We start from the raw sequence: 23990 nt of genomic DNA, 5'->3' as shown, positions 1-23990 counted from the left end.
CCGTGCTTTGTAGATCAAATCTTTTGAAGAATCAACGAGTCCTTTAGCAATGCATCGGAGGGTATCAGAAGCATTTTGGAAAGCCAAACAAATTGCAAGACACCATTTCCCACTTCTTCCTTTTCGTTTTGTTTCGTTTTTCTCAGTTCAGGAATAAGCTAAAATATGATTCTGGCTCACCAGGCAGGTATCTCTTAACACTCTTCCTCATATTTGCTGAAAGCAAATTCTACAGCACAATGTAACACTTCTTCTTTAGAAAGCTGAAGTGTACTACTAAGCTATGGAAGGAGGCGGAGGGTCAGAGCTTCCTAACACAGCCCCTATTTTGCAAAGACAAGATCCCAGGATTCAGTCTCTGCGATTTATCTCAACATCTGAAGTAACACAGGGGAGAATGGATTGCATCCCATGAGGCAGCAGTGGTTGGTGGGAAATGACATTTTAAAACATTCTTCCCTGTGTTAAAAACTCTCTGAAACACCAGCACAGGTGGGAAAGGGTTGGAACAGCATGTTTCTCTTGCTTCCATAGATTTCTAGATGCAGGAGGTGCATTCAGAACTTGAATCCCCGACTAGCAGGCTGAATTAGTGCAAGCCACATTGTAATTGTCACCTCATTTCCACCTCATTTTTCTCTCTGTGTGTTTGTGTATTTTACCCAAGCTTAAGTCTTTCGAGCTTCCAGAACCAAATTACATAGGATGAGCAGGTATAACACACAGAAACAGATACCTGGATGACACCACTGAAAACTGCAGATTGGGTGAGCGCCAAAAATATTTTTGAATGCTCTTTAAAATCAACAACACCTTGCAGGCAGCAAACTAGTATACATTAGACGGCCCTCTTTCTGGTGCAACTAATACATGCAATAAACTTTCTTTAAATCAAAAATGGAAGAGCATTTGACAACTTGACACTCTGCCTGCAGACAGCAGCGCTACAGTGTCAAGAGTCTGCCACTTATTCTTATTTCCCTCCTTATTCTGCAAAATGGAGAGCTCTCAAAAAGATTCTTTCAGGTCATTCTTTAAATGAGATCCCTGTGATAGTCTTCTTAATGCGACCGGAATGACTCCAAGCGTTGTGATCATAGCAGATAGCCACAAATTCAAATGGGGTGGTGGTGGAAGGAGATGAATGTCCCAGGCCACTCCTGTAAATGCAGAGTAAGTGTGTTTTAAGTCTGTTTGCTCTGCCTTAAGTGGCAGAGCAGTTTGCTGGGTGGAGAAGGGATGCACTGTGCTTGCATGTCCCCCACTTCAGAGCAGTGCTACAGTTCTGTAATTTTAAATTCTGACCTAATGCTCCTGTTGGGAGGGGGCAGGGGTGCCAACTTGAATAAAATATTGGGGAGGGGGCATGTAAGCCCCACCCTATATAATTAATCATATGACATGGTGCACAAACACCACTTGAATGGCAATGCTCCTTAACTTTGGGGGGCACAGACCCCTCAAATATTTTATTGGGGGGGCAAAGCCTCCTTGGCCCCTAGGAGTTGGCTCCGATGCAAGAGGGGGGATGTTCTCCTTAGATTGCAATGTGCATTACTTGTTCTCTGGTCCATAGATCAATATTGAAATATAATTGGAATTATTGTTTTTCAAATGAAATGCGATAGGTACATCAAATGAAACAAGGATTTTAAAGGGAGGCTAAAAGGGACGTGGGTGGCACTGTGGGTTAAACCACAGAGCCTAGGACTTGCCGATCAGAAGGTTAGTGGTTCGAATCCCCGCAATGGGGTGAGTTCCCATCGCTCGGTCCCAGCTCCTGCCAACCTAGCAGTTCGAAAGCACGTCAAAGTGCAAGTAGATAAATAGGCAGGAAGGTAAATGGCATTTCCGTGCACTGCTCTGGTTCGACAGAAGCAGCTTAGTCATGCTGGCCACATGACCCAGAAGCTGTACGCCGGCTCCCTCTGCCAATAAAGCGAGATGAGCGCCGCAACCCCAGAGTCAGTCATGACTGGACCTAATGGTCAGGGGTCCCTTTACCTTTTAAAGGGCATTTTAGAAATGGACAGTAGGGAAAAACACGACTGGGTACATCGTACCTCCCGAGTGCCCTGGGAAAAATGGGACAGCCCGGTTTTTTGCGTGCGATCATAGTGGCCATTTTGGGTGGCTTAACCTCATTCTCTTGCCTCAGAAAAGTGTTTTCTAGGGGCAAGAGTGAAGCACGGCTCCCAGAAGACAAACATCCTAGTTTGGGGCTTGAAAAAGTGGACATTATGGGTACAGGTCCTACATCTGAGTGGGCAAAGAACAACAAGTTATTATTGCCATGGAGTGGGGCATTTTGAGTGGGGTTCACCCCACCCCCACATGCACCAAAGCATACTGAGCTGTCTCTGAAATGTGGTTTCACAGTTGCCAGTTTCCTTCCCCTGTAACTGGGCTGAATTCTTTTTGGAGAGGAAATATACCGTAAGCCCCATATATATTGCATAAGTCAGAGGTTTTCAACCTTTCTGAGCCCACGGCTCCCTTGACTAATTACCTTCTTTCTGTGGCACCCCTGAGGGGCTCAGGAGCCCAGTTATGTCACCCTTTACCTGCAGAGCCGGCAGCCCCTCACCCTTTTTTGAACACCCTCCCTTGTGGAGTGTTCCCTTGGCCTCCTCTCCTCCCCCATCTCTCTTGGGAGTCCTCTGGGCAGCCAAGGCTGCCACCCCTGGTCTCTGAACTGCCCCCCACCCCAAAGAGAGGTGCCTCTTCACACTGCCCCACAGGAGCCTGGGAAGAGGATGTCCCCATTCCCCTGGGGAGCTTGTAGCCAGGGCTGCTGCAAAAAACAGCTGTGCAAGCCTTTGGGAGGCAGAGATGCGAGAGGGCATCAGAGGAGGGAGGGAAGGTAAGAGGGACAGAGGCACCCCTGACCATCATTCAAGGTACCCTAGGGTGCCACAGCACACTGATTGAAAACCACTGGCATAATGCCATTAATACCCTGATCTGAAATCATGTTCAATGCATAAGGGGATTGATAATATATTTTGCTGTGGATTTTTGCTGTGGATTGTTTCTTGATTGTGTGGCGGAGTTATAATATTCAAAGACCACTCGGGCAAATGAAGGATGTATGATGGGTGCCCAGTTGAGAAGAATTATTGTGGCTTTGGAAACAGGAAGAGAGGACATATACTAATGATGGAGTGAACGAAAAAGCCTGAGGACCAAAAGTATGCGGTAGCTGCTATAAATAGTTGGTTGGACTTCTGAAGAGAAAGACAAAAGGAACGCTAGCTGGAAATGATGGCAGGATAACTGCTGCAAACTGCCTGTGAACCCAGAGGGAGGTCACAGCTGTGTGAAGTTTGCATTGATATCCCTGAGGTAGGAGGGTAGAAGAGATTAGAGGGCCGAGGGACCAACGAGGAAGGATGACAGCAATCAGCAATGCTGAGAAACGTAGGTGGGGTAATTCATAGGATGAGCTGCTAAAGCCCAAAGGTCCAAAGGTAGGAAAAAGGTGGGCAGAGAAATTAAAGACAGAGAATAAGTAGGTTAGGAAGGATGAATAGAATGGACACAGTGAAAGAACAGTGAAGGATAAAAATCCTAAAGAGTTTTCAAAGCCACAAAGTCTTTCATTGGCCTTAGCAAGTTAACAGAAAAGCCGTGGTGAAGATAACTCACCCAGAGATAATAAAAGAACGGGGGCGTCGTGTTGCAGCCAAGGAAGAAAAATTATATCCATATATATTTCTCTACAAGTGGCTGCCGTGTGAGAGACAAATGGCATTGTGGAGGGGGCTCCTCAAACCACGGCTTAGACTAGAGCCTCTAGATCTTTTAATCCAGCCCTGAGACTCCTGGGATAATCACCGATTGTTTCATAGACAGTGGATTAATATTTAGGACATAAGTACTACTTGTTGAGTGATGAGACGAGAGAGAGAGTTAAACAGCTGGTGTGGCAGGATCTTGTTAAGAATGCAACCGTAATGTGATGTGTTCCAAATGTAACGTGTTCCAAAACAACTGTGCCGTGCTATACGGGACTCTCCGGAAACACAAGGAAACACAACCTGCTTCCCATTTTAGTGCATAGAAATAAAATGAGACTTGTGAACTAGGGAGAATGGAGGAGAAAATCAGATTTGTTTGAATTTTAATGAGAAACTACCTAATTTGGACTTGTCAGATCAACATGTAAACCAAAACACAGCTGTCTTTTGAAAATCGCACTTCTCTGAATTTTGGGATGTAGTTCTACAACTAAACAATGAGTACCAAAATGCATATACTTGGGGTAAGTGTGCATAGAAATGCATTATATTAGGGGAAATTGTTTGCAAAAGTTTGTATTTTAGTAAAAACTGCATAAAGACATATGTACCAAAATGCTGACAATTTATCATGAGGATTTTAAAGCAATCAATCACAAATTGCTGCAGAAATGTGGAGAACTGAATTGAAGATTGGAAAAGTGAGAAGCTGCGAGAAACCAAAATTGGGATATACAATATCTTTATTGTCATTGTCCCATGCAGAACAATGAAATTGAAAAACTACATAAAACATTCAAAAACCCCTAAAAACTCAGAAACCCCGTTTTAAAATACACTATACTATAGAGACCCCTTATGCTGCGTTTAGAACCAGAACTGCATTTGTGTAGAAACTGTTTCTCAGGCGGCTAGTTCTGGCCTTTATAACCCTATACCTTCTTCCAGAAGGCAGAAGCTGAAAGAGATCATTTCTGGGGTGCGTACTATCCTGCGCTATCTCTGCCGCTTTCTTATGGCACCTGACAGCATAGATTTGATCTAAGGTGGGAAGAGTGCACCCAATTATTCTCTCTGCAGTCTTTACAACCCTGGACAGCATTGTTTTTTCCCTGGCCGTGCAGCTTCCAAACCACACCCACAGACCATAAGTTAATACACTCTCCACAGTGCAATGGTAAAATGCCATCAACAGGTCCTTTGAGAGATTGTCCATACCTAATTATGACCCTTCCTCACACTGCTATTTATCTGGCAGACTCCTGAAATATTGGGATGCCAAGTCTGTGGCACATCATGAATTATTTGTTTTTAATTGGCCAGTTCAGAATTTTTGAGAGGTGAAACCAAACAGCATTGTGGCTGCCTGATGCTACATGTGACAAGCTATTCATGGGAAGCACTCAGCCATGTACAGATAGCTCAACTAGTAAAGCATGAGACCCCTGAATCTTAGGGTCATGGGTTTGAGTCCCACAATGGGCAAAGGATTCCTGCCCTTGCAGAAGGTTGGACTAGATGATTCTTGTGGCCTCTTCCAACTCTACAATTCGATGATATTATGATTCTATGTCAAACAGATCCACTGATTTACTTATAAATGCAGTTTCCATTCTACAGGCACAGATTCATGCTTCTGTATGTTTCTGAGAAACGCCATTAGTTCAAAACCAAGTAAAACAAATACAAAAAATGAGCGAAGTTTACTTATATATGCAACAACTAATGGTGTAACAGTGCAAATCCATGAAAGCTCATTCAGAAGTAAGTCCCAGTAAGTTCAGTAGGGTTTACTCTCTACTAAGCAAGCTTGGGACTGTAGTCTAAGAAATCTAGTTTCCATCCACATTGCAACATGAAAGTGAGTCTCCTTCCATGGAGCACACTCAATGTATATGGGAATCAGATTGAATGACTTGCCACCAGATTTGCTCTGTGACACAGATGTGCACCTGCAGCTATTCTCTGTGCACGGTTCCTAGTCCAGAATAGAAATCTGCACATCAAAGCTTGCTTCCACACATAGACTTGCTTTGCTGGGTCAGCGTGCATTAATTTGTCATTTGTGTCTTGGTGATGGAGGTCTATTGAATTAAGGAGCATCCCAGTCCTGCTTTCTGGGATGGCTAAAAGTGCACAGCTTGGATTTTACACCAGATAGCTAAGAACATTTTCTGTTGGGGAACTCTGAGTGAACAGCTCATGCTTTTATGCTCAGGATGTAATTGGTTGCGACATTTGCAAATGGGGGACGAATATTCCTTCTGGTCAAATAATGTTTTAGAATCTTTGTTTTATGGCTTCCAATGGGTTGGTGCACTTTCTTCTCTACGCATGCTATGGACATATCAGTGAATCCTGATCCAGGAGTTTATGCTAGATTACCTTCCAGTTCTGTAATACTGTGACAATAAAAGTTATATCCTAGTACTCTGGTATGTGCATTTATTCATTAGTAACCACTGTGGAGTGATGGATTCTCACTAAGTTTTAATCACAGTCATTCTCCCAACTAGCTGTTTAGCCTCAAATTATCCTCTGTTCCTTCACTTTTTATGGAGAATATAGATCACTGGGATACAAGTAATAGGCAGGGATCCATAATGGATATAAAATGCATCACAACAGCAGCACTACTACCATAAGGCTATGAAGTGTGTCCCCAAATACATGTTTGGGTTTAAAGTGGATCCCAGAGGGTGATTTGATTTTTAAGGGGGGTGATTTGATTTTTAAGGGGGGGAATTTGAGAATGAGTTATTAACAGTGAATGGCCTTTTAGGCTTCCTCCATGTGAACAGGAGTCCATTTTTTGAATAATAAGAATTATATGTCATTGGGGGCGGGGGCATCAGGATTTTAGAGACACTTAGGTGGGGCATGGCCCAAAAAAAGGTTAAGAACCACTGATCTAGAAAATGCAGTTCCTCATTCCATTCCATTCCACTGTTTTTCCTTAAAAAGAAAAGAAAAGACCTAATCTATGGCATCTCCCCCGAAAAACGCAATTCCCACCCTGACTGCCTGAATTTACAAGAATAGGACATATGTGGCATCTCACCTTTGCAGACATTTATTTCCATTTGAATGTAACACTCACCAACAACTGACATTTCAGGAACACTTGCGGTGTAAACTTCTTCAGGAAACGTTGGTTCATTGTCATTGATGTCATGGATTTTGATGACAAACTCTGATTCAGGCTCCACCGGCCTGAGTGTTCTCCTGTTAATAGCCTGGGCACGTAGGGTGTAGTAAGCTTTCTCTTCCCTGTCAATTCTTCGTGTGGCATGAATGTCACCTGTTCGCTCATCAATAACAAAAAGAGTGCCAGCTCCGTCTCCTGACAAAATGTACTTGAGGGACCCATCTCCTTTGTCTTGGTCAGAGTGAAGCTAGGGTTGGGTGGTCGGAGAAGAGAGAGAGAGAGAGAGAGAGAGAGGTGTTTAATAAAATGGGTCCACTTCTTCAGAAGACAGTGAGTCAAACAAGGTGCTTCAAACAAAATATGCATTGACAAAACCAAGTCCCTTTCAATTTATGCTGACTCAATACATCACCATGTATGTGCGTAGAGCATTAAAATTCTCATTTCCCAATAATGCACAAAATATTCGTTAAGAGCTCAGCTCCCATGGCAGATTTTAGTTTCTCCGGCAACACCTGTTCCGTGCTGTGGAACATTTCTGTCACAAATCTTAAAGAAGAATTTTATGGTAATGCTGACCTTTTCTTCCCTTGGAAAAGAATCTATTAAACATTCACAACCTGCTGTGTTAGTTGTAAATTCTCTAAACAGATAAAGGACAAGGCGGGGTATGTGATAATTAAGAAAAGCTGCATAACTAGTGCCGGAACTGCAAAATTTTTGAAAGAAAGCTTGTTATTTCTTCCCAAAGAGCAAATGGGGAACAAAATCTTATGGAGAATCTTGCAGTCTCCCTAGGTGCTCTGCCTGTGATCTTAAGGTTAATGTATTTCCTCGGCTTTCTCATTCACCAAACAGTGCTATCTCCCAAAGAGCTGAAGCTGGCTAGTGATTCATAAAGCTGTTTCAAGTATGGTTGAACACATGTTCTGCATGCAGAATGTACCAGCTTCCATCTCAGGCATTGCTTATTAACAGAATTCAGAGGGCAGAGCCAAGAGGACCATGACCTGAGACCTTTCATTCCTAGTAGACAATAGCAGTGTTTCCATCAGTGTGGTCTGTTGGGAAAAAGCACCAAGGCAAAAGCCAGCTCCAGATGGCTGGAATGCAAAACAGGATGTTATGTTTTGCAGATGTACTGTTGGAGAAAAGGTAGAGCCTATTCTCTGTACTGAGCACCGGATGTTAGCTCAGTGTGTCATCTGACCTGTACTGGAAGTACAGGGGAGGAGTTGTGACTCTTCTGATGGAGACTGAAGGGTGCAGTCACATTTCTATGTACTGTTGAGTGACAGGAATAAAACATGTAAATAGGACTCCTGTCTGTCTCATTTCCCCTCCCTGGGGAGAATGCAGGGAGGGAGAGAAGCAGAGAAGCAGAGGGTGTGTTTTCCTCACATCTAATGAGGGAAATCGCCGGTTTATGACCTAGCCTGCCGGGAGACGCAGCGGAGAGGTCATCAAGTATCTCACTCAGTTGCCTCGGGGGAGGCCAGGTACCTCTGCCTGTGAGCTGAAGATAAATAATAATAATACATTTATATCTATCTATCTATCTATCTATCTATCTATCTATCTATCTATCTCATCCATCTGGCTGGGTTTTCCCGGCCACTCTGGGTGGCTCTCAACAAAATATTATTAATAATAAAGTGACAAAACATCAAACATTAAAAACTTCCCTAAACAGGGTTCCCTTCAGGTGTCTTCTAAAAGTCAGATAGTTGTTTATTTCCTTGACATCTGATGGGTGAGCGTTCCACAGGGTGGGCGCTGCTACGGAGAAGGCCCTCTGCCTGGTTCCCTGTAGCTTCACTTCTTGCAGTGAGGGAACCGCCAGAAGGCCCTCAGCACTGTACCTCGGTGTCCAGGCAGAATGATAGGGTGGAGACGCTCCTTCAGGTATACTGGGCCGAGGCTGTTTAGGGCTTTAAAGGTCAGCACCAACACTTTGAATTGTGCTCGGAAACGTACTGGGAGCCAATGTAGGTCTTTCAGGACTGGTGTTATATGGTCTCAGCGGCCGCTCCCAGTCACCAGTCTAGCTGCCGCATTCTGGATTTGTTGTAGTTAGACTTCACATCCCAACAGCATGAGCTTAGTTGTAATCTGAAACCAACTGGGGAGCCACAGGTTTCCCCTCCTGTCCATATAGACACATTTTATCTTACAAATGAAGAAAAATCTCCCCTCTGTTATTCTTCTAACAGCTTGGTCAGACCTCACTTGGAGTACTGTGTCAAGTTTTGGGCAACACAGTTCAAGGATCCCAATAAAGTGGAACAGGGGATAAATAAAGTATGACCAGGGGAAATAAAGTATGACCAGTGACAAAGCTGGTTAGGGACTCAGAGTTTGAGTCTTATGAGGAAAAATGGAAGGGGTGGGATATTATTCCTGGTCAAGTGATTATTAAGAGGCAATATGATCTTCAAATATCTAAAGGTTTGCCACATAAATGAGGAAGCAGATTTGTTGTAAGTACCTCCATAGGGTAGGGCACAAACCAATCGGTTCAAATAACAAGAAAGGGGATTTAGGGTAAGCATTTGGAGGGGAAATCTCCTGATAGTAAAAAGACTACTTTTGAAGCTGGTGGACTCTCCATGGTTAGAGGTTTCCAGTCAGATTCTGAATGGCCACCTACTGGTAATAATATAGTAGTGGACTTCGAGGGCTAGAACCTAGAGAAGTTTCCATCTCTGTCATTTTTTTTATTTATTATTATTTATTAAATTTGTTATTCCACCTATGGGCCTGATCTGGACCCACAGCCAAAATATTTTAACCCTCCAAGGCTTCAATGAATTTGAATGTAGTGCCAAAAATAAAATAAGACACAGCACTAGGATGGGCCAAACACCCTGAGTTTGAGGTTAACTGCCCCCTTCCTGCTCATCAGAACCACATGCCAGAATACTGCCCCAAATTTCAACCCATTAAATTACAGTGCAAAGCTCCCACCTTTTTCTGAGATAATGGCATTGCAAATTGATTTTTTAAAAAAACCAATTAACACAGAAGTGAGCAGTAAACTTCCACTGGATTCCACTAGATCAGGCATCCCCAAACTCAGCCCTCCATATGTTTTGGGACTACAACTCCCATCATCCCTAGTTAACAGGACCAGTGGTCAGGGATGATGGGAATCGTAGTCTGGAGGGCCGAGTTTAGGGATGCCTGCACTAGATTTTCAGGAGGGGTTTTGATGTTCTGTGAAAGACCACATCAAATGTGGAAACCATCAGGGAAATGGAATAAAGTGTTGCCTGAATGCAGTCCGTAAACCCAATTCCCTTAATTTTTCAAAATGGAGGTCCCTGGAAATGTATCAGAACCCTTCCTCAAATTCAGCTGTTATTCACCATTAACCTTGTGCATCTTCTGCTACTCAGCATATCTAAAGATCTAAGGCATCCTTCCATATCCGATACCTTCATGAGAACGTGGCAGCATTCTTATCCCCATTTTATGAGCTTTTCATGCATCAATACAATAAAAAAGTATTTAAAAGTATTTGACAGTGAGGAAGGACAAATCTTTAATGTTTTCTACACCTGTCTACTCAGAAATAAGCACCATAGAGTTCAATGGAACTTCCTTCCCAGATAAGTGTGAACAGGATTAAAGATTAAATGGGCTCAACTCAAAATTGAACTTATGCCAAGAAGACCGACATCATCTCACATTAGGAACACTGATGCAGGAAGAAATACACACAGAAGAAAGAATGTAGCTTTCATTTTATGTGCATCAAGCAAGTTCAAGCAAACAATCTGGGGTTTTCCCCCCTCATACAAATAATCAGCCATACGGTTATGTCCCTAATGATCATATTTGCATACTGATTTCATTATATTTAAATGTTAACAGCAGCAACAACTTTTTCTGTGTGTAAGCAATCTGCTAGACATTTGCATGCTATAAAATGCATCCTGGAAAATGTGCTTAAGGAAATATGTATCAACCTTATGTGTGTGTGTGTGGGGGGGGAATATATCAGAAAACCTATAATGAGTGAAGAAACCATTGCAGGCTTTTTTAAAAAAGAGCAGATTCTTTGAGGGGCTGCCCCCATCCCACCTCACAACTTCGATTAAGAACAGAGGAACGCTAATCAAAAACTGGAGCAGTGATTTGAACGATCATCTTCAGTCATATCAGCCAATATAGAAATTAATCACACAACCATTAATTCAGAGATGAAGGATGGGATAGGAATGAGGGGAAACTGCATTGATACCTCTTGCTGTCTCAACTATTTTATAACCAGTGCTGTATTTCGAAATAACCATAGGTTTTAGGATCCAGTAACATCAGCCATGTCCAATGATAACTTATCTCCTCCACCAACAACAACATCAACTGAGGTTTTGGCAGAGACTTCACTTTAAACAAATCAGCATCTGCATTTGCCCAGCCTTCCAAACGGGGCATACGGTGCAAAATCTGCTCAAATCTTTGCTGCTGGTCATTTCCAGATGTTTAAAGAGCAACCTGACAATGTCTTAGCTTGGAAGAAAGGAAGCAGTCTTCAGAATGTCACTGCCCACTGGCACCATGCATCAAGACGTGTATTTTCCAGAGCCAGCTTTAAGCAACATCCACATCTGGCATCACATCTGGATACAGATGTTGTCCTATCACCAGATGAAGAGCTAACATGGAGAAAGAAGCTGCAGGCCATGCCTCTAGCCACACCTTTGTGACATAAGACTTCCTCTAGTCCATGGGTAGGCAAACTAAGGCCCAGGGGCCGGATCTGGCCCAATCGCCTTTTAAATCCGGCCCATGGATGGTCTGGGAATCAGCATGTTTTTACATGAGTAGAATGTGCCCTTTTATTTAAAATGCATCTCTGGGTTATTTGTGGGGCATAGGAATTTGTTCATTTTTTTTCTTCAAAACATAGTCCAGCCACCCACAAGGTCGGAGGGACAGTGGATTGGCCCCTGCTGAAAAAGTTTGCTGACCCCTGCTCTAGTCCCACATCCACTGTCAGGGCCATCCCACCCATGAGGCAAGGTGAGGTGATCGCCTTGGGCAGCAGGATCCACAAGGGCAGTGGATCTAGCCTCCAGGGAATGCATCGCCCACTGCCACAGGGACAGCTCCTTGGAGGTCAGATCTGCCACCTCCTTGGCATCCCCCATGCTTCCTTTATAGTGAGCTCTTGGCAAATAAGAAGCACTGCTGGTCTTTTCCCACTGCTTGGGAAGAAATGACAAAGACTGTCCTCTGGGGCCTCCCCCTGCCTGGCCAGATTCAGAGCAGGACCCTCCCCAACGACAACAGCCTTTGGTCACCTTTTCAACCATAAGGTAAGGATGGTGATTTATTTTATTTTATTTTGCCATTGTGTCTTTTATTAATGAAATTCATTAATGTCATTACAGATTTAACTTCACACATACACATACATACTATATACAGTGGTACCTCAGGTTAAGTACTTAATTCGTTCCAGAGGTCCATTCTTAACCTGAAACTGTTCTTAACCTGAAGACCACTTTAGCTAATGGGGCCTGCTGCTGCTGCTGCTGCTGCGCCACCGGAGCACGATTTCTGTTCTCATCCTGAAGCAAAGTTCTTAACCTGAGGCACTATTTCTGGGTTAGTGGAGGCTGTAACCTGAAGCATATGTAACCCGAGGTACCACTGTATATAAATATATATATTCTTAAATTAGTCTAACTTAGAATGTAAATTAGACTTTCTAATTCCACTTAGATTTCAGCTAAGCTAAAATCATATAATGGTACATAAAATAAAATAAAACAACAACAAACTGAAGTAAAATAAATATAGACTTCCCATCATTTCCCGATATAGTTGACATTTGTGATTTTGAATCTACTTATAATTATTACTTTACATTTAATATACTTTCCAATACTTCCTTGCAACCTAGTGTACTGATTTTCCTTTATTTCTTAATATTTTATGTATACAAGGGTCATTCAAACACTACCATAGATAATATGTCACTGTTATTTTTTTGTAAGTATCTCTTAAACATTTCCCATTTTTGAGAAAATAATTGTTTGGTGCTACCTATTAACCTATTTGTTAGTTGAGCCATTTCCACATAGTCTAATAATTTATTTTGCATTCTGTTAGCGTTGGTACCTTTTCCCATAAGGTAAGGATGATTTGATTCCCCCCCACTTGTTCCTGATGTAGATTTTCACTCACCTCTTTCTTCCCAGTATAGATCTTTATAAGAGTGTGGGTTGGAAAGACCTCAGTTCAAAGTTCACCTCAGCCACAAACTCATTAGCCAGCTTTTGTCAAACCCACCAAGTTCTTTTTTTAGCTTCCTTCTCATGACTGCAATATGTGCAGCATTGACCTAACTTAGGACCCAGGCTGTTAAATTTTATTCAGGAGCAGTGGTACATCACTGTTATTTGGTGGTGATGGTGCTGTTTGTGGAGCTTCTTTATGTTCCTTGGAAGCCATTCTGTAATGGGAAGAGAAGCTTTTCTTCCCCTGTGTGTGTTCACCCTTTCTGATCATTTTAACTCTGGGGAGGCAAGTACAAAGACAGCTTGACAACATGCCATACATGGGAAAGCAGGTATCTTCCCCCACTCAACATAATTCAATGAAGGAAAGAAATTGGTTCTTTGGGTACAACATAGTGTCCATTGGCCATCTTAGGCTGTGGTCTAAACCACTGAGCTTCTTGGGCTTGTCAATCAGAAGGTCGGCAGTTCAAATAAATCCCTGTGACGGGGTGAGGTCCAGTTGCTCTGTTCCATCTTCTGCCAGCCTAGTGGTTCAAAAACATGCCAGTGCAAGTAGAGAAATAGGTATCACTGTGGCGGGAAGGTAAATGGCATTTCCATGCCCATCATGGTGTTCTATTGCACCAGAAGCAGTTTAGTCATGTTGGTCACATGACCCAGAAAGCTGTCTGTGGACAAACGCCGGCTCCCTTGGCCTGGAGCGAGATGAGCACCACAACCCCATAGTCACCTTCAACTGGACTTAACTGTCCAGGAGTCCTTTACCTTTACCTTCTGATGTATGCACATTATTAGAGAGCAGAGGGCATTGTTGTTGTTGTTTAGTCGTTTAGTTGTGTCCGACTCTTCGTGACCCCATGGACCGGAGCACGCCAGGCACTCCTGTCTTCCACTGCCTCCCGCAGTTTGGTCAGACTCATGTTTGTAGCTTTGAGAACACTGTCCAACCATCTCGTCCTCTGTCGTCCCCTTCTCCTTGTGCCCTCCATCTTTCCCAACATCAGGGTCTTTTCCAGGGAGTCTTCTCTTCTCATGAGGTGGCCAAAGTATTGGAGCCTCAGCTTCAGGATCTGTCCTTCCAGTGAGCACTCAGGGCTGATTTCCTTAAGAATGGATGCATTTAATCTTCTTGCAGTCCATGGGACTCTCAAGAGTGTCCTCCAGCACCATAATTCAAAAGCATCAATTCTTTGGCGATCAGCCTTCTTTATGGTCCAGCTCTCACTTCCATACATCACTACCGGGAAAACCATGGCTTTAACTATACAGACCTTTGTTGAGCAGAGGGCATATCAGCACCCTATTACCAATAAAGCTGAAGAACCACATCCCCTTTTCTGCAAAATAGCTATAACTATGATAGGTAGGGTTATTACAGTGACTGCTTGGGGGTGCATTGTATCTTTGACTGCTCCTCAACAGAATAGCATCCTCTTTGACAGATCTCTGTCAGTGAAGACCAAACTGCATAGATTCAGTAGTAGGAATAGCCACAAAACTGGCTGCAAGACGGTGCTCTCATAACAGTCCCTGAAGTCATGGAACCTTGAACAATCTGGTCATTCAGAGATCTCACCCAAGGAGATCAAGAGATCACACCAAAATATAAATTTCATTTGCCAGTGGGCCACACTGCTGAGCCCCTAATTATGCCTGTGATTATTTACTGCTAGTACTATCTATTTACTAGTTCAGATAAAAAAAAAAACAACTATTTTCTTTCTCTGTCAGAACAACAACAAAACAAAAGGGGGGGAATTAAGCTGTCAGAAGGAGCAGGGAGCTCACAAATAACAGTGAAGTTCTCGTTTTCTGTCTTACATGTAAAATGTTCACACACGTCTTTTGGCTAATGGGCATCTGCGATTTATGTCAGCCAAGCTGAGAAAGGAAAAGACATCTGTTTCACTTAGCAATTTTGTTTCCCAAAATGATCTGCTGTAAAGATGTGGTTTTGTTTTTATATCTGTCTCGGATATTTTGCAAACTGTTATTGCAATGAATTCCTTTCTCTCCCCAATGGTAGCATTCCATTCTTCAGCAGTCAACACCGCATCTTCCTCTCCAGAAATTTGAATAAATCTGAATATTTTGCATATTCATTTCCCACATTCATTTCTTTATCATCGGGACTTCACCTACAGCAACCGCAATTACTGAAAGCCCTGCATTCCAGTAATAACATATGGTTCTTCCCTTTGAATATATTAATTGGTGTGATCTAACATAGTGTTGTTAAGATGAAAACTATTTAAGCGTTGTGACTCATAAATGCTTCATAACGTCAGGAAGGAGTTTGCATGAAATGGGCTCTTGCATATTTAAGTTCAGTAGAGATCTGACAGGGAAAAGTGACACAGCGGCTAGAAAATTTAAATGATTTTTTTTTTAGTATGCTTTCTAAATTAATTTTTCATCCTTTTCAGAATATTCAATTCTCTTGATGCTGGTTGTTTTAAGCCCTGTCCAAATCATATTTAAATTGTCAAACTTTTTTCTTCCCATCGGCATAGATCTCTTTGAATGTGCTTGCCTCCTGTTGTAAAGCCTTGCCTCTGACCCGGGGGGAATCTACACGCATATAAAAACCATTCTGAAAATGCTTTTTTAAAAAAGCATTTTTAAAAATACATTGAATTTTCCATAAGGCTCACCATCGCCATCTAGTGTCACATTGTATATTGCACTTAAAACACATTTAAAACGTTTTATTTGCAGCTGTGTAGCTGAGTCCCTGGTGTCGAGATGCTGCCCCTTAATCCTCTGGGGGTGCCTTGTGGGCAGGGCTTGGTAATCCAACAAGCTGACTGGAGCTTGGCTGTCTCACCTGCATCCAAGCAGCAAACAGAAAGGTATGTTCGAAGGTTGCCACCTTTGTTCTGGGAAAATATAGGACAGAGCAGGGCAGGATGATTGGGGGACACCCCCCCCCCCAATCTGGTGCTGAAGTGACCAAAGCAATCTATTGCAGCCTAAGAGGATGGCCTCTCTGAAATTTGTCACACACGGACGTGTGTGGCATCTTACATGATTTTGTAAAACTTTCTGTGCTTAGCTACTCAGAGTTTAAATGCATGATCTTTTGCACATCCTTTCAAACAGATGCATTTGGAGAGGATCCCTAACTTGGCAGACACAGAGAGAGAGAGAGAGAGAGAGAGAGAGAGAGAGAGAGAGCATGAGTGAGGGAGAGAAGACCTAAAATTCAGGACAAAACTGTATCAATACAGGACACAGCATATTCATAGAATCGTACTGGGAAGGGAACCTGAGGGTCATTGAAAAATGGGACAATCCTGTATTATAAGGGATAAGTGGCAAGCCTAGATGCTTACACCAAACTTAACCAAAGAATAGCTGGTATGAGCACTGCCTGAGAGATGGACATCTCGAGATTTCTGATTTCCCCATGTGGACTCACGCTACCAGAATGATAAAGGGCCGCAGGTGGCGCTGTGGTCTAAACTACTGAGCCTCTTAGGTTTGCCGATCAGAAGGTCGGCAGTTCGAATCCCCGCAATGGGGTGAGCTCCTGTTGCTCTGTCCCAGCTCCTGCCAACCTAGCAGTTCAAAAGCACATCAGTGCCAGCAGATAAATAGGTACTGCTTTGGCAGGAAGGTAAATGGTGTTTCCATGCGCTCTGGTTTCCGTCATGGTGTCCCGTTGCACCAGAAGCGAATTTGTCATGCTGGCCACATGACCCGGAAAGCTGTCTGCGAAGAAACGCCGGCTCCCTTGGCCTGAAAGTGAGATGAGCTCCGTACGTCATAGTTGCCTTTGACTGGACTTAGCTGTCTAGGGGTCCTTTACCCTTACCTTTTTACCTTTTACCAGGCAGAGGGCCTTCTTGGTAGTGGCGCCTGCCCTGTGGAAAGACCTCCCATCAGATATCAAGGAAATAAATATCTGACTTTTAGAAGACATCTGAAGGCAGCCCTGTTTAGGGAAGTTTTAATGTCTGATGATTTATTGTATTTTTAATGTTTTGTTGGAAGCCGCCCAGAGTGGCTGGGGAAACCCAGTCAGATGGGTGGGGTATAAATAATAAATTATTATTATTATTATTATTATGGCCTTGCTGTTCTGCTCTCAGAGACCTCCACCCCTTTCCCACCAATTATGATGTACCTGCCAAAGCTGTATGCATGTCCCTAGGGATTGCTGTCGTATTTCACAAGCTCTCTTTCCCTAGGCAAGAGGTGTGTTGTCAGTGTATGGTGGAGTATACACTGTGTGTGTGTGTGTGTGAGAGAGAGAGAGAGAGAGAGAGAGAGAGAGAGAGAGAGCTTTAAAAACAATCAGGTGGTGGCTAGCTTGGCAGATATATGGTTCCAGAAACTCACTTTATTATTTTCTACATTTTTTAAAAAATGTGTTACTTTTTGTGCAACAAGATAATGCCTATCCCCAAGTTAAATCAGTTTAGCATCAGGTCAGCAGAAGCAGCCTCCATTTTATGTCTGTAGCCCTGCTGGCGCCATGATCAAAGCAAGTTTACAATGCAAAATGGCACATGCTCTGAGTATTTCTCTTCTTCAAAAATCAGGATTGGCAAAGTGGGTTCTTGTGTCAGGGACTGGGCAGTGGAGACAGCCTCCCCATCCTGACTGTTCCAGGGAGGAGGAAGAGGAAGACAATATAGATTTACAACAGGGGACTGAAGGAGGTAACAGCTCAGAGGCAGATGAGGGGAAAAGTTGGGAACTCATGGGAGAGCCAGAACACCACCTGGCTGACACGCTGTCATTAGAAAGCATTCCAGACTCTCCATCTCCCAGAACCCAGCAAGCCTTAAAAGTAGGCGAGCAAAGAGCTCAAAGACTTTGTCCTTGTGGCTTCTTCTTTGTGGAACAGGAATTCAATAATTTGAAGCACCCCTCGTTCCTATGCTGGACCACAAAGCCATCTTCCTAGCCCCCTCACTTGTAAAGCTTAGATTCTCACCATACTCATCCAAATCTTATTCCTGGTTCCTTATCTTCTTCTTCTGGGTTATTTTTTTTTTTTTTTTCAAATACAGAGGAAAAGCTGCTATAGAGTGGAGAAAGGAAATGTGGTTGCATGAATCAGTCCCAAAGCCACACATAAAGTTGATTATTTGATAGGTACAGGATTGTGAATGTATATTTATTGGCCTCAACGTGACCTGAAAACCAATCTAAAACTTTTCCCCAATAGTAAAAGTTAATATATTCCCCAAATAAAACTATTCATCACCTGTTATGGAGATCCATCTTGACAGGGCTGAGATGCAGTCTGATTGCTAACTGTTTCTGGCTTTACCAAGACTTAAAGCATATCCTCTTTGTGACATCACACATGACATCAGAATGGCCTGTTTGCATTCAACCTAGACTATCTCCATGCCAACAGCAATGGCCAGTAAACCTCTGCAACCAAGTAACCATCAGCCTGAATACCCAGTGGTTTCTAGCTATACTATTGGATGTTTATTTTTTGCTCTCATAATCAAAGCCAGAAGAAGGGCTGTGTATGATCTGAAAACCTGCTTCCACTGTTACTAATTGTCAGGGACTGGGCAGAGGAGGAATGGGGAGACCCCCTCCCCATTCTGACCCTTCCAGGGAGGAGGAAGAGGAAGACAGTATAGATTTACAACAGGGGGTTGAGCAGCTCAGAGGCAGATGAGGGGGAAAGTTGGGAAATCATGGGAGAGGCAGAACAACAACTGGCTGACATGTTGTCATTAGAGACCCTCCATCTCCCAAAACCCGGTGAGCTTTAAAAGTAGGAGAGCAAAGAGCTCAAAGACAGAGGGCATCTGTAGAGGAGATGATGAGAATGACGAATGAAGAAGGGGGGGTGGAGATTCACTCAGGACAACGCCATAATCCAAAAGGCTGAATTCTATGGCCTCTCTCTGTAAAGACTGGGGGGGGGGAGGATGGTAAGAAACCTTTCCTTGTCTTTATACTATTCTGAGCAACCAGCTGGGGGGCCCTGACAGTACCCTGACATCTTGTTTGTTTGTTTCGTGCTCAAGCATATCAGGAACGTAGAAGTCATTGTGAGGCGGCAGATGACGGTTGGTGAAGGAGAAATTGTGTCTTACACAACTGAAGTAATGCATATGGCTGTGTCGAGAGGGCTCCCTCTGTTAAGACTGTTAAGTCCAGAAGTGGCTGATACGCTTGGGTGTGACTCCCTACCTAACGCTGGCCTCGGAGCAGCTAGCCTGGATGGGACAGGGGGATGCAGGGGCAAACTGCAGCGATTTCAGTTCTATTAGGGGTGGGTAGGTAGTTCTGCGAATCTTTCCAGCCACCCCAGTCACTACTGACTTAAGTTCAGGGTGTCAAAAATACTTAGGTGGAATCTAGACACATAAAAAACACTGTGAAAATGCTTTTTAAAAAATACAGTGGTACCTCTAGATACGAACGAGATCCATTCCGGAGCCCCGTTCACATCTAGAAGTAAACGTATCTAGTGACAGCATGTCTGTGCATGCGCACGTCGCTTTTGTCCGCTTCTGTGCATGCGCGTGACATCATTTTGAGCATCTGTGCATGCACAAGTGGCGAAACCCGGAAGTAACACGCTCCGTTACCTCAGGGTTGCCGCGGAGCGCAACTCGAACGCGTTCAACTCGAAGCGTATTTAACCTGAGGTATGACTGTAAATTGAAAAATATATTGAATTTGCCATAGCTCTCTATCGCCATCTAGTGCCACATTTGTATAATGCACTTTACAACACTCTTAAAATGTCTTATTTGCAGCTGTATAGCTGAGTCCTTAGTTGCAGCAATGACGGTATAATCACACAGGCATATGCGCCATACAGGTCATGGCTTCTCCTTATATCTATGTTCATAGATAGAAACATATTTGTTCCCTTGTAGTGTATTAAATGGCCTTTAAGCTACCCAACAATCAGAAGCAGAACTGTGTGTGTGTGTCTAGATATTCTGTTTCTTTGCCACACATTTGGTCGTTTTTTCTTTTCACTTCATAATTCTCCTTGCAGGACATATACCCTCTCCATCTCTTCTATGACATCTCACTTTTAATGTGACTCAGCTTGGTGCCAACTTTCACTCATTTGTACCGCGAATCACTTATTCCAACTTTACACTGAAAGGCGTGTTAAAAGTAACTCTTTGGTGATGAAGAATTTTACACTGTATTTCAAACAGACACTTAAAGTCTCACCCTTAATAGACTGAATTCTCACTCATTTATGTTGCCATACTTTGAAGTTCCCTTTAATTCAAAGTTGAAGAGAGAGAAAAGAAGAAAAATAATCATACTGGTGTGTGTGTGTGTGTGTGTGTGTGTGTGTGTGTAGGAACAGGCCTTGATACCTATCAATAATTGTGAGCATCACAACACAGACAAAGCAATGCTATCCAAAACTGATAATGGGGGTCAGCATCCCACAATGAGACCCCATACAAGCTGCCAAAAAATAAAATAAAATAAAATAAAATCTCCATAATTCGAAAGCACAAGCAATAAACACATATATTGTGGGGAAAATTGTGTGAAAAACATCTTCATGGGGCTATCTGATCCCCACTTTTTTGTTTGTTTGTTACAATGTCATTATTAAAATATCTGCAGCACAACTGTAACATTTACAACTTGTGATGTAGTACAGTACTATTTTTATCCTATCCTCATTTTCTTACTAAATTGCATCCTCCAATTCCCCTTGAAAGCATGCTAATCATTCAATTTTACTCATTTTTAATTACTCAGGACAGCAAGCTTTAGGACTGGACAATTACAGTGGTGCCTCGCAAGACGAAATTAATCCGTTCCGCGAGTCTCTTCGTCTTGCGGTTTTTTCGTCTTGCGAAGCACGGCTATTAACGGCTTAGCGGCTATTAGCGGCTTAGCGGCTTAGCGGCTATTAACGGCTTAGCGGCTTTAAGAAAAAGGAAACAAACTTGCAAGAACTCACAAGACGTTTCGTCTTGCGAAGCAAGCCCATAGGGAAATTCGTCTTGCGGAACGACTCAAAAAACGGAAAACTCTTTCGTCTAGCGAGTTTTTCATCTTGCGAGGCATTCATCTTGCGGGGCACCACTGTAATCTTAAGGGTGTTTTCACACATTGTGCAGAGGCAGCTCTTATTTTATCACTGATATTTTTAAAAAAAGCAAGTTTCAGCCAATATTAGTTTCCAGGGTAGTGTGCCTGCAAGAGACAAACAACTGCATGTTTATAGTTCTGCATGTACACTTACAGAATCTTACATGTACACACACGAGCACAAAAACAGAGTTAGAAGGTACAAGGTAAAAAGGTAAAAGGTAAAGTACCCCTGGACGGTTAAGTCCAGTCAAAGGCAAGTATGGGGTTTCGGAGCTCATCTCACAGGTAGCTGGTGTTTGTCCACAGACAGCTTTCTGAGCTATGTGGTCAGCATGACTAAACTGCTTCTGGTGCAATGGAACAGGAGCTGGGACAGAGCAACGGGAGCTCACTCTATGACGGGGATTCGAACCACCGACCTTCCGATCAGCAAGCCCAAGAGGTTCAGTGGTTTAGACCACAGCGCTACTCACGTCCCTTTTTAGAAGGTATAAACAACTCCCGTACACATTGAAAACACGTGGAAGCAGTCACAGGGCCATGGGGTTGTAGTCCATACCCTACAAGTGTCCCAATTTTCCAGGGACAGTCCTGGAATTATGAAAGCCACCCTGGCTACTGATTTGATCCTGGAATGCCCCTATTTCTCCCACCAGTGCTGTCTCTGCTGAGCTTGGGGAAGAGGATGAGCTGGTGCTTGTCATGAGCAGCGACCGTGGCAGCTGCAAAGGAGCACCCTGCTGCCTCTCCATGGCCTCTGCTTCTGGTCTCCTCCCTTGGGCATCTCATAGTGGCTGCTGGAGAGCAGGTGAGGAGGAGAAGAAGCTGCCACCATTGAGGTTCAGCCCCACATGATGGGTTGGCTCTGAGGAGCAGGCAGGGGGCAGGGCCACCCTGAGCAAAAAGGGGAGAGTGGAACAAAGCGCTAGGAGTCTTGATTTTTTAAAATGTTTTGCAAGTCCGCATCCATGTCTAATGTTGCCCCTTTCTAAAGTTTATTTTTTCTATTTAAAAAATAATAATTTTCCAAATTATTACGGCGTACAAGCTGCAGCCATAAATCTCACAGAATGCACATCCAAACTCTGCCATTAAAATTCCGCTCTGGAGTTCTTCCTCAGCACACAGTTAAAAGCAAGGTCTTTTCTCAAATTCAGCCTATTTACCACATCTGTTCAGCAGCAGTTCATTATCTCCCTCCCCCCACTGCATTCCTCCAACAGCAGTCCAGGAATAATTTTAAATAAAGTCCATTCAGCCTCGGTCGAGGGGGGAGGGCTTAGTAAAACCTTGTTAAATACCTTGTTGAGCACAGATCAAAAGCCTCCCCCCTCTTTTCCGAAGTAACAAACAGAATAACGTAACAATGGCTACACACATCTCTTTCATTTTGCAAGGAAGGACAAGAAGAAAGGAGACCATTTGAAAACCATAAAAAAGCACAAAGCTCCTTGTCTTCCCCCTTTCCCAGCTGTTGCAAGGATTCTTAAGCTTCAAAGAAAACATTCAGATACCTTCAAAGGGCGAAGCCCAGTCCTTTCGGCAGCTGATTGCGGCCGGTTAGCAGATGTCAGTCCAGGAGCGCCTCTTGATTAATGCCAATTGTCCAAATTATAGAGGAACTACAAATCATGCCGGAGACGGAGACGGAGGCTCATCCATGGTAGGGACACACTCCCAGGTTGCACCCATTCTGCCTTTCAAGTTGGCAGACATAGGCTTGAGCGGCATAGTGGGATGCAGTGAGCTGCCCAGACTCCACTGGGCAACATTGTCATGATTTTTGCCTCATAAATCCTGTTTTCCCCCTGCCTGAACCTCCTTGCTACCCGCAGAGTGCATTGAGGAGCTATCACCCCTGACTCGTAGCCAGAAACCATCTAAGGTTTATTTATTGGTGTTTTGATTTTTGTAAATCTACCAAAGAACAAAATATAATATAATGGGAGTTAAGGGGCTTTCTCCAGACGGTGGAGGGCATGTGTGCTGTGTCAGTTTGGTGTAGCAGTGATGGCAATTGCCCTTCTTCTGAGACCAAATGCTCTGTGGGGAAGGGGTTAAAAAATGTGGGGTCAAGGAGGGTCAGTTGGGGGGAGTGACAAAAGTCTCTATGCTAGTCCTGCCCATCATTAATCAACAGTGCTGCACTCCCCTTGCTGAAAGCCCCTTTGGTGTTTGTTGGAATTAGTTCTTGCTGGGTACAGATGTATGTGCACATACAAAGCATCTAAGTTATCAAAAAGGTGAACAGATCCCTGCAAGAATGTTATTTGCCCCAAAATGGAAAGATGAAGAGGTCCCAACGAAATAAGATTGGATACAGAAACTAAAGGAGTATGCAGAAATGGTGAAACGTACCGGAAGAATAAGAAATCAAGACAACACACATTTTAGAAAGGAATGGAAGTGGCTTATTGAGTATTTACAAATAAACTGTAAACAGAGTAAGACATTTGCAGGATTATTGTAAAAACCTGCAGTTTTAAAATATATATATATATGAGATATATATTAGAGTAGATGAATAAAGGAATAAGATAAGAAGATTTGGAGTACACAGGAAAGGACAGAAATAAATGTAAGGAACCGCAGAAAGAGGGGGAAGGGAGTTGAAAGTTAAAATGGCAAAATAATTGTTGTAATGTATATAAATGAAAATTATAGATAAAATTGTTAAAAAGGGGGGGGGGGGAGGTGAACAGATCCTGTGTAGTGGTTTCAGCTAGGTGGACAACAAGCAGTGATATTGGAGATAAATTTATTTCCTTTCTTCGTCTGTTTGCA

General features: G+C 43.2%; 1 protein-coding gene across 8 annotated transcripts in view; it reads right to left on the bottom strand.

Moving 5' to 3' along the window:
- Positions 1–23990, bottom strand: part of LOC308481934 (cadherin-10) — a 148708-nt gene that overhangs the window by 34725 nt on the left and 89993 nt on the right. For 6 of the 8 annotated variants that reach the window (XM_081014772.1, XM_081014773.1, XM_081014771.1 and 3 more), the window contains exon 3: positions 6841–7135. In XM_081014772.1, coding sequence (XP_080870898.1) covers positions 6841–7135 — 295 coding nt within the window. Of the gene's footprint in view, positions 1–6840; positions 7136–16959; positions 17009–18087; positions 18171–18360; positions 18457–23990 lie in introns of those variants that run through there. The other 2 variants (XM_081014776.1, XM_081014777.1) reach the window with 2 other exon arrangements.

The sequence above is a fragment of the Podarcis pityusensis genome (genome assembly GCF_964106645.2).
Source record: "Podarcis pityusensis genome assembly, chromosome: 7".
NCBI classification, from domain to species: Eukaryota; Metazoa; Chordata; class Lepidosauria; order Squamata; family Lacertidae; genus Podarcis; species Podarcis pityusensis.
The sequence above is the reverse complement of the archived record's forward strand: the minus strand, read 5'-3'. Positions and strand labels throughout refer to the sequence as shown.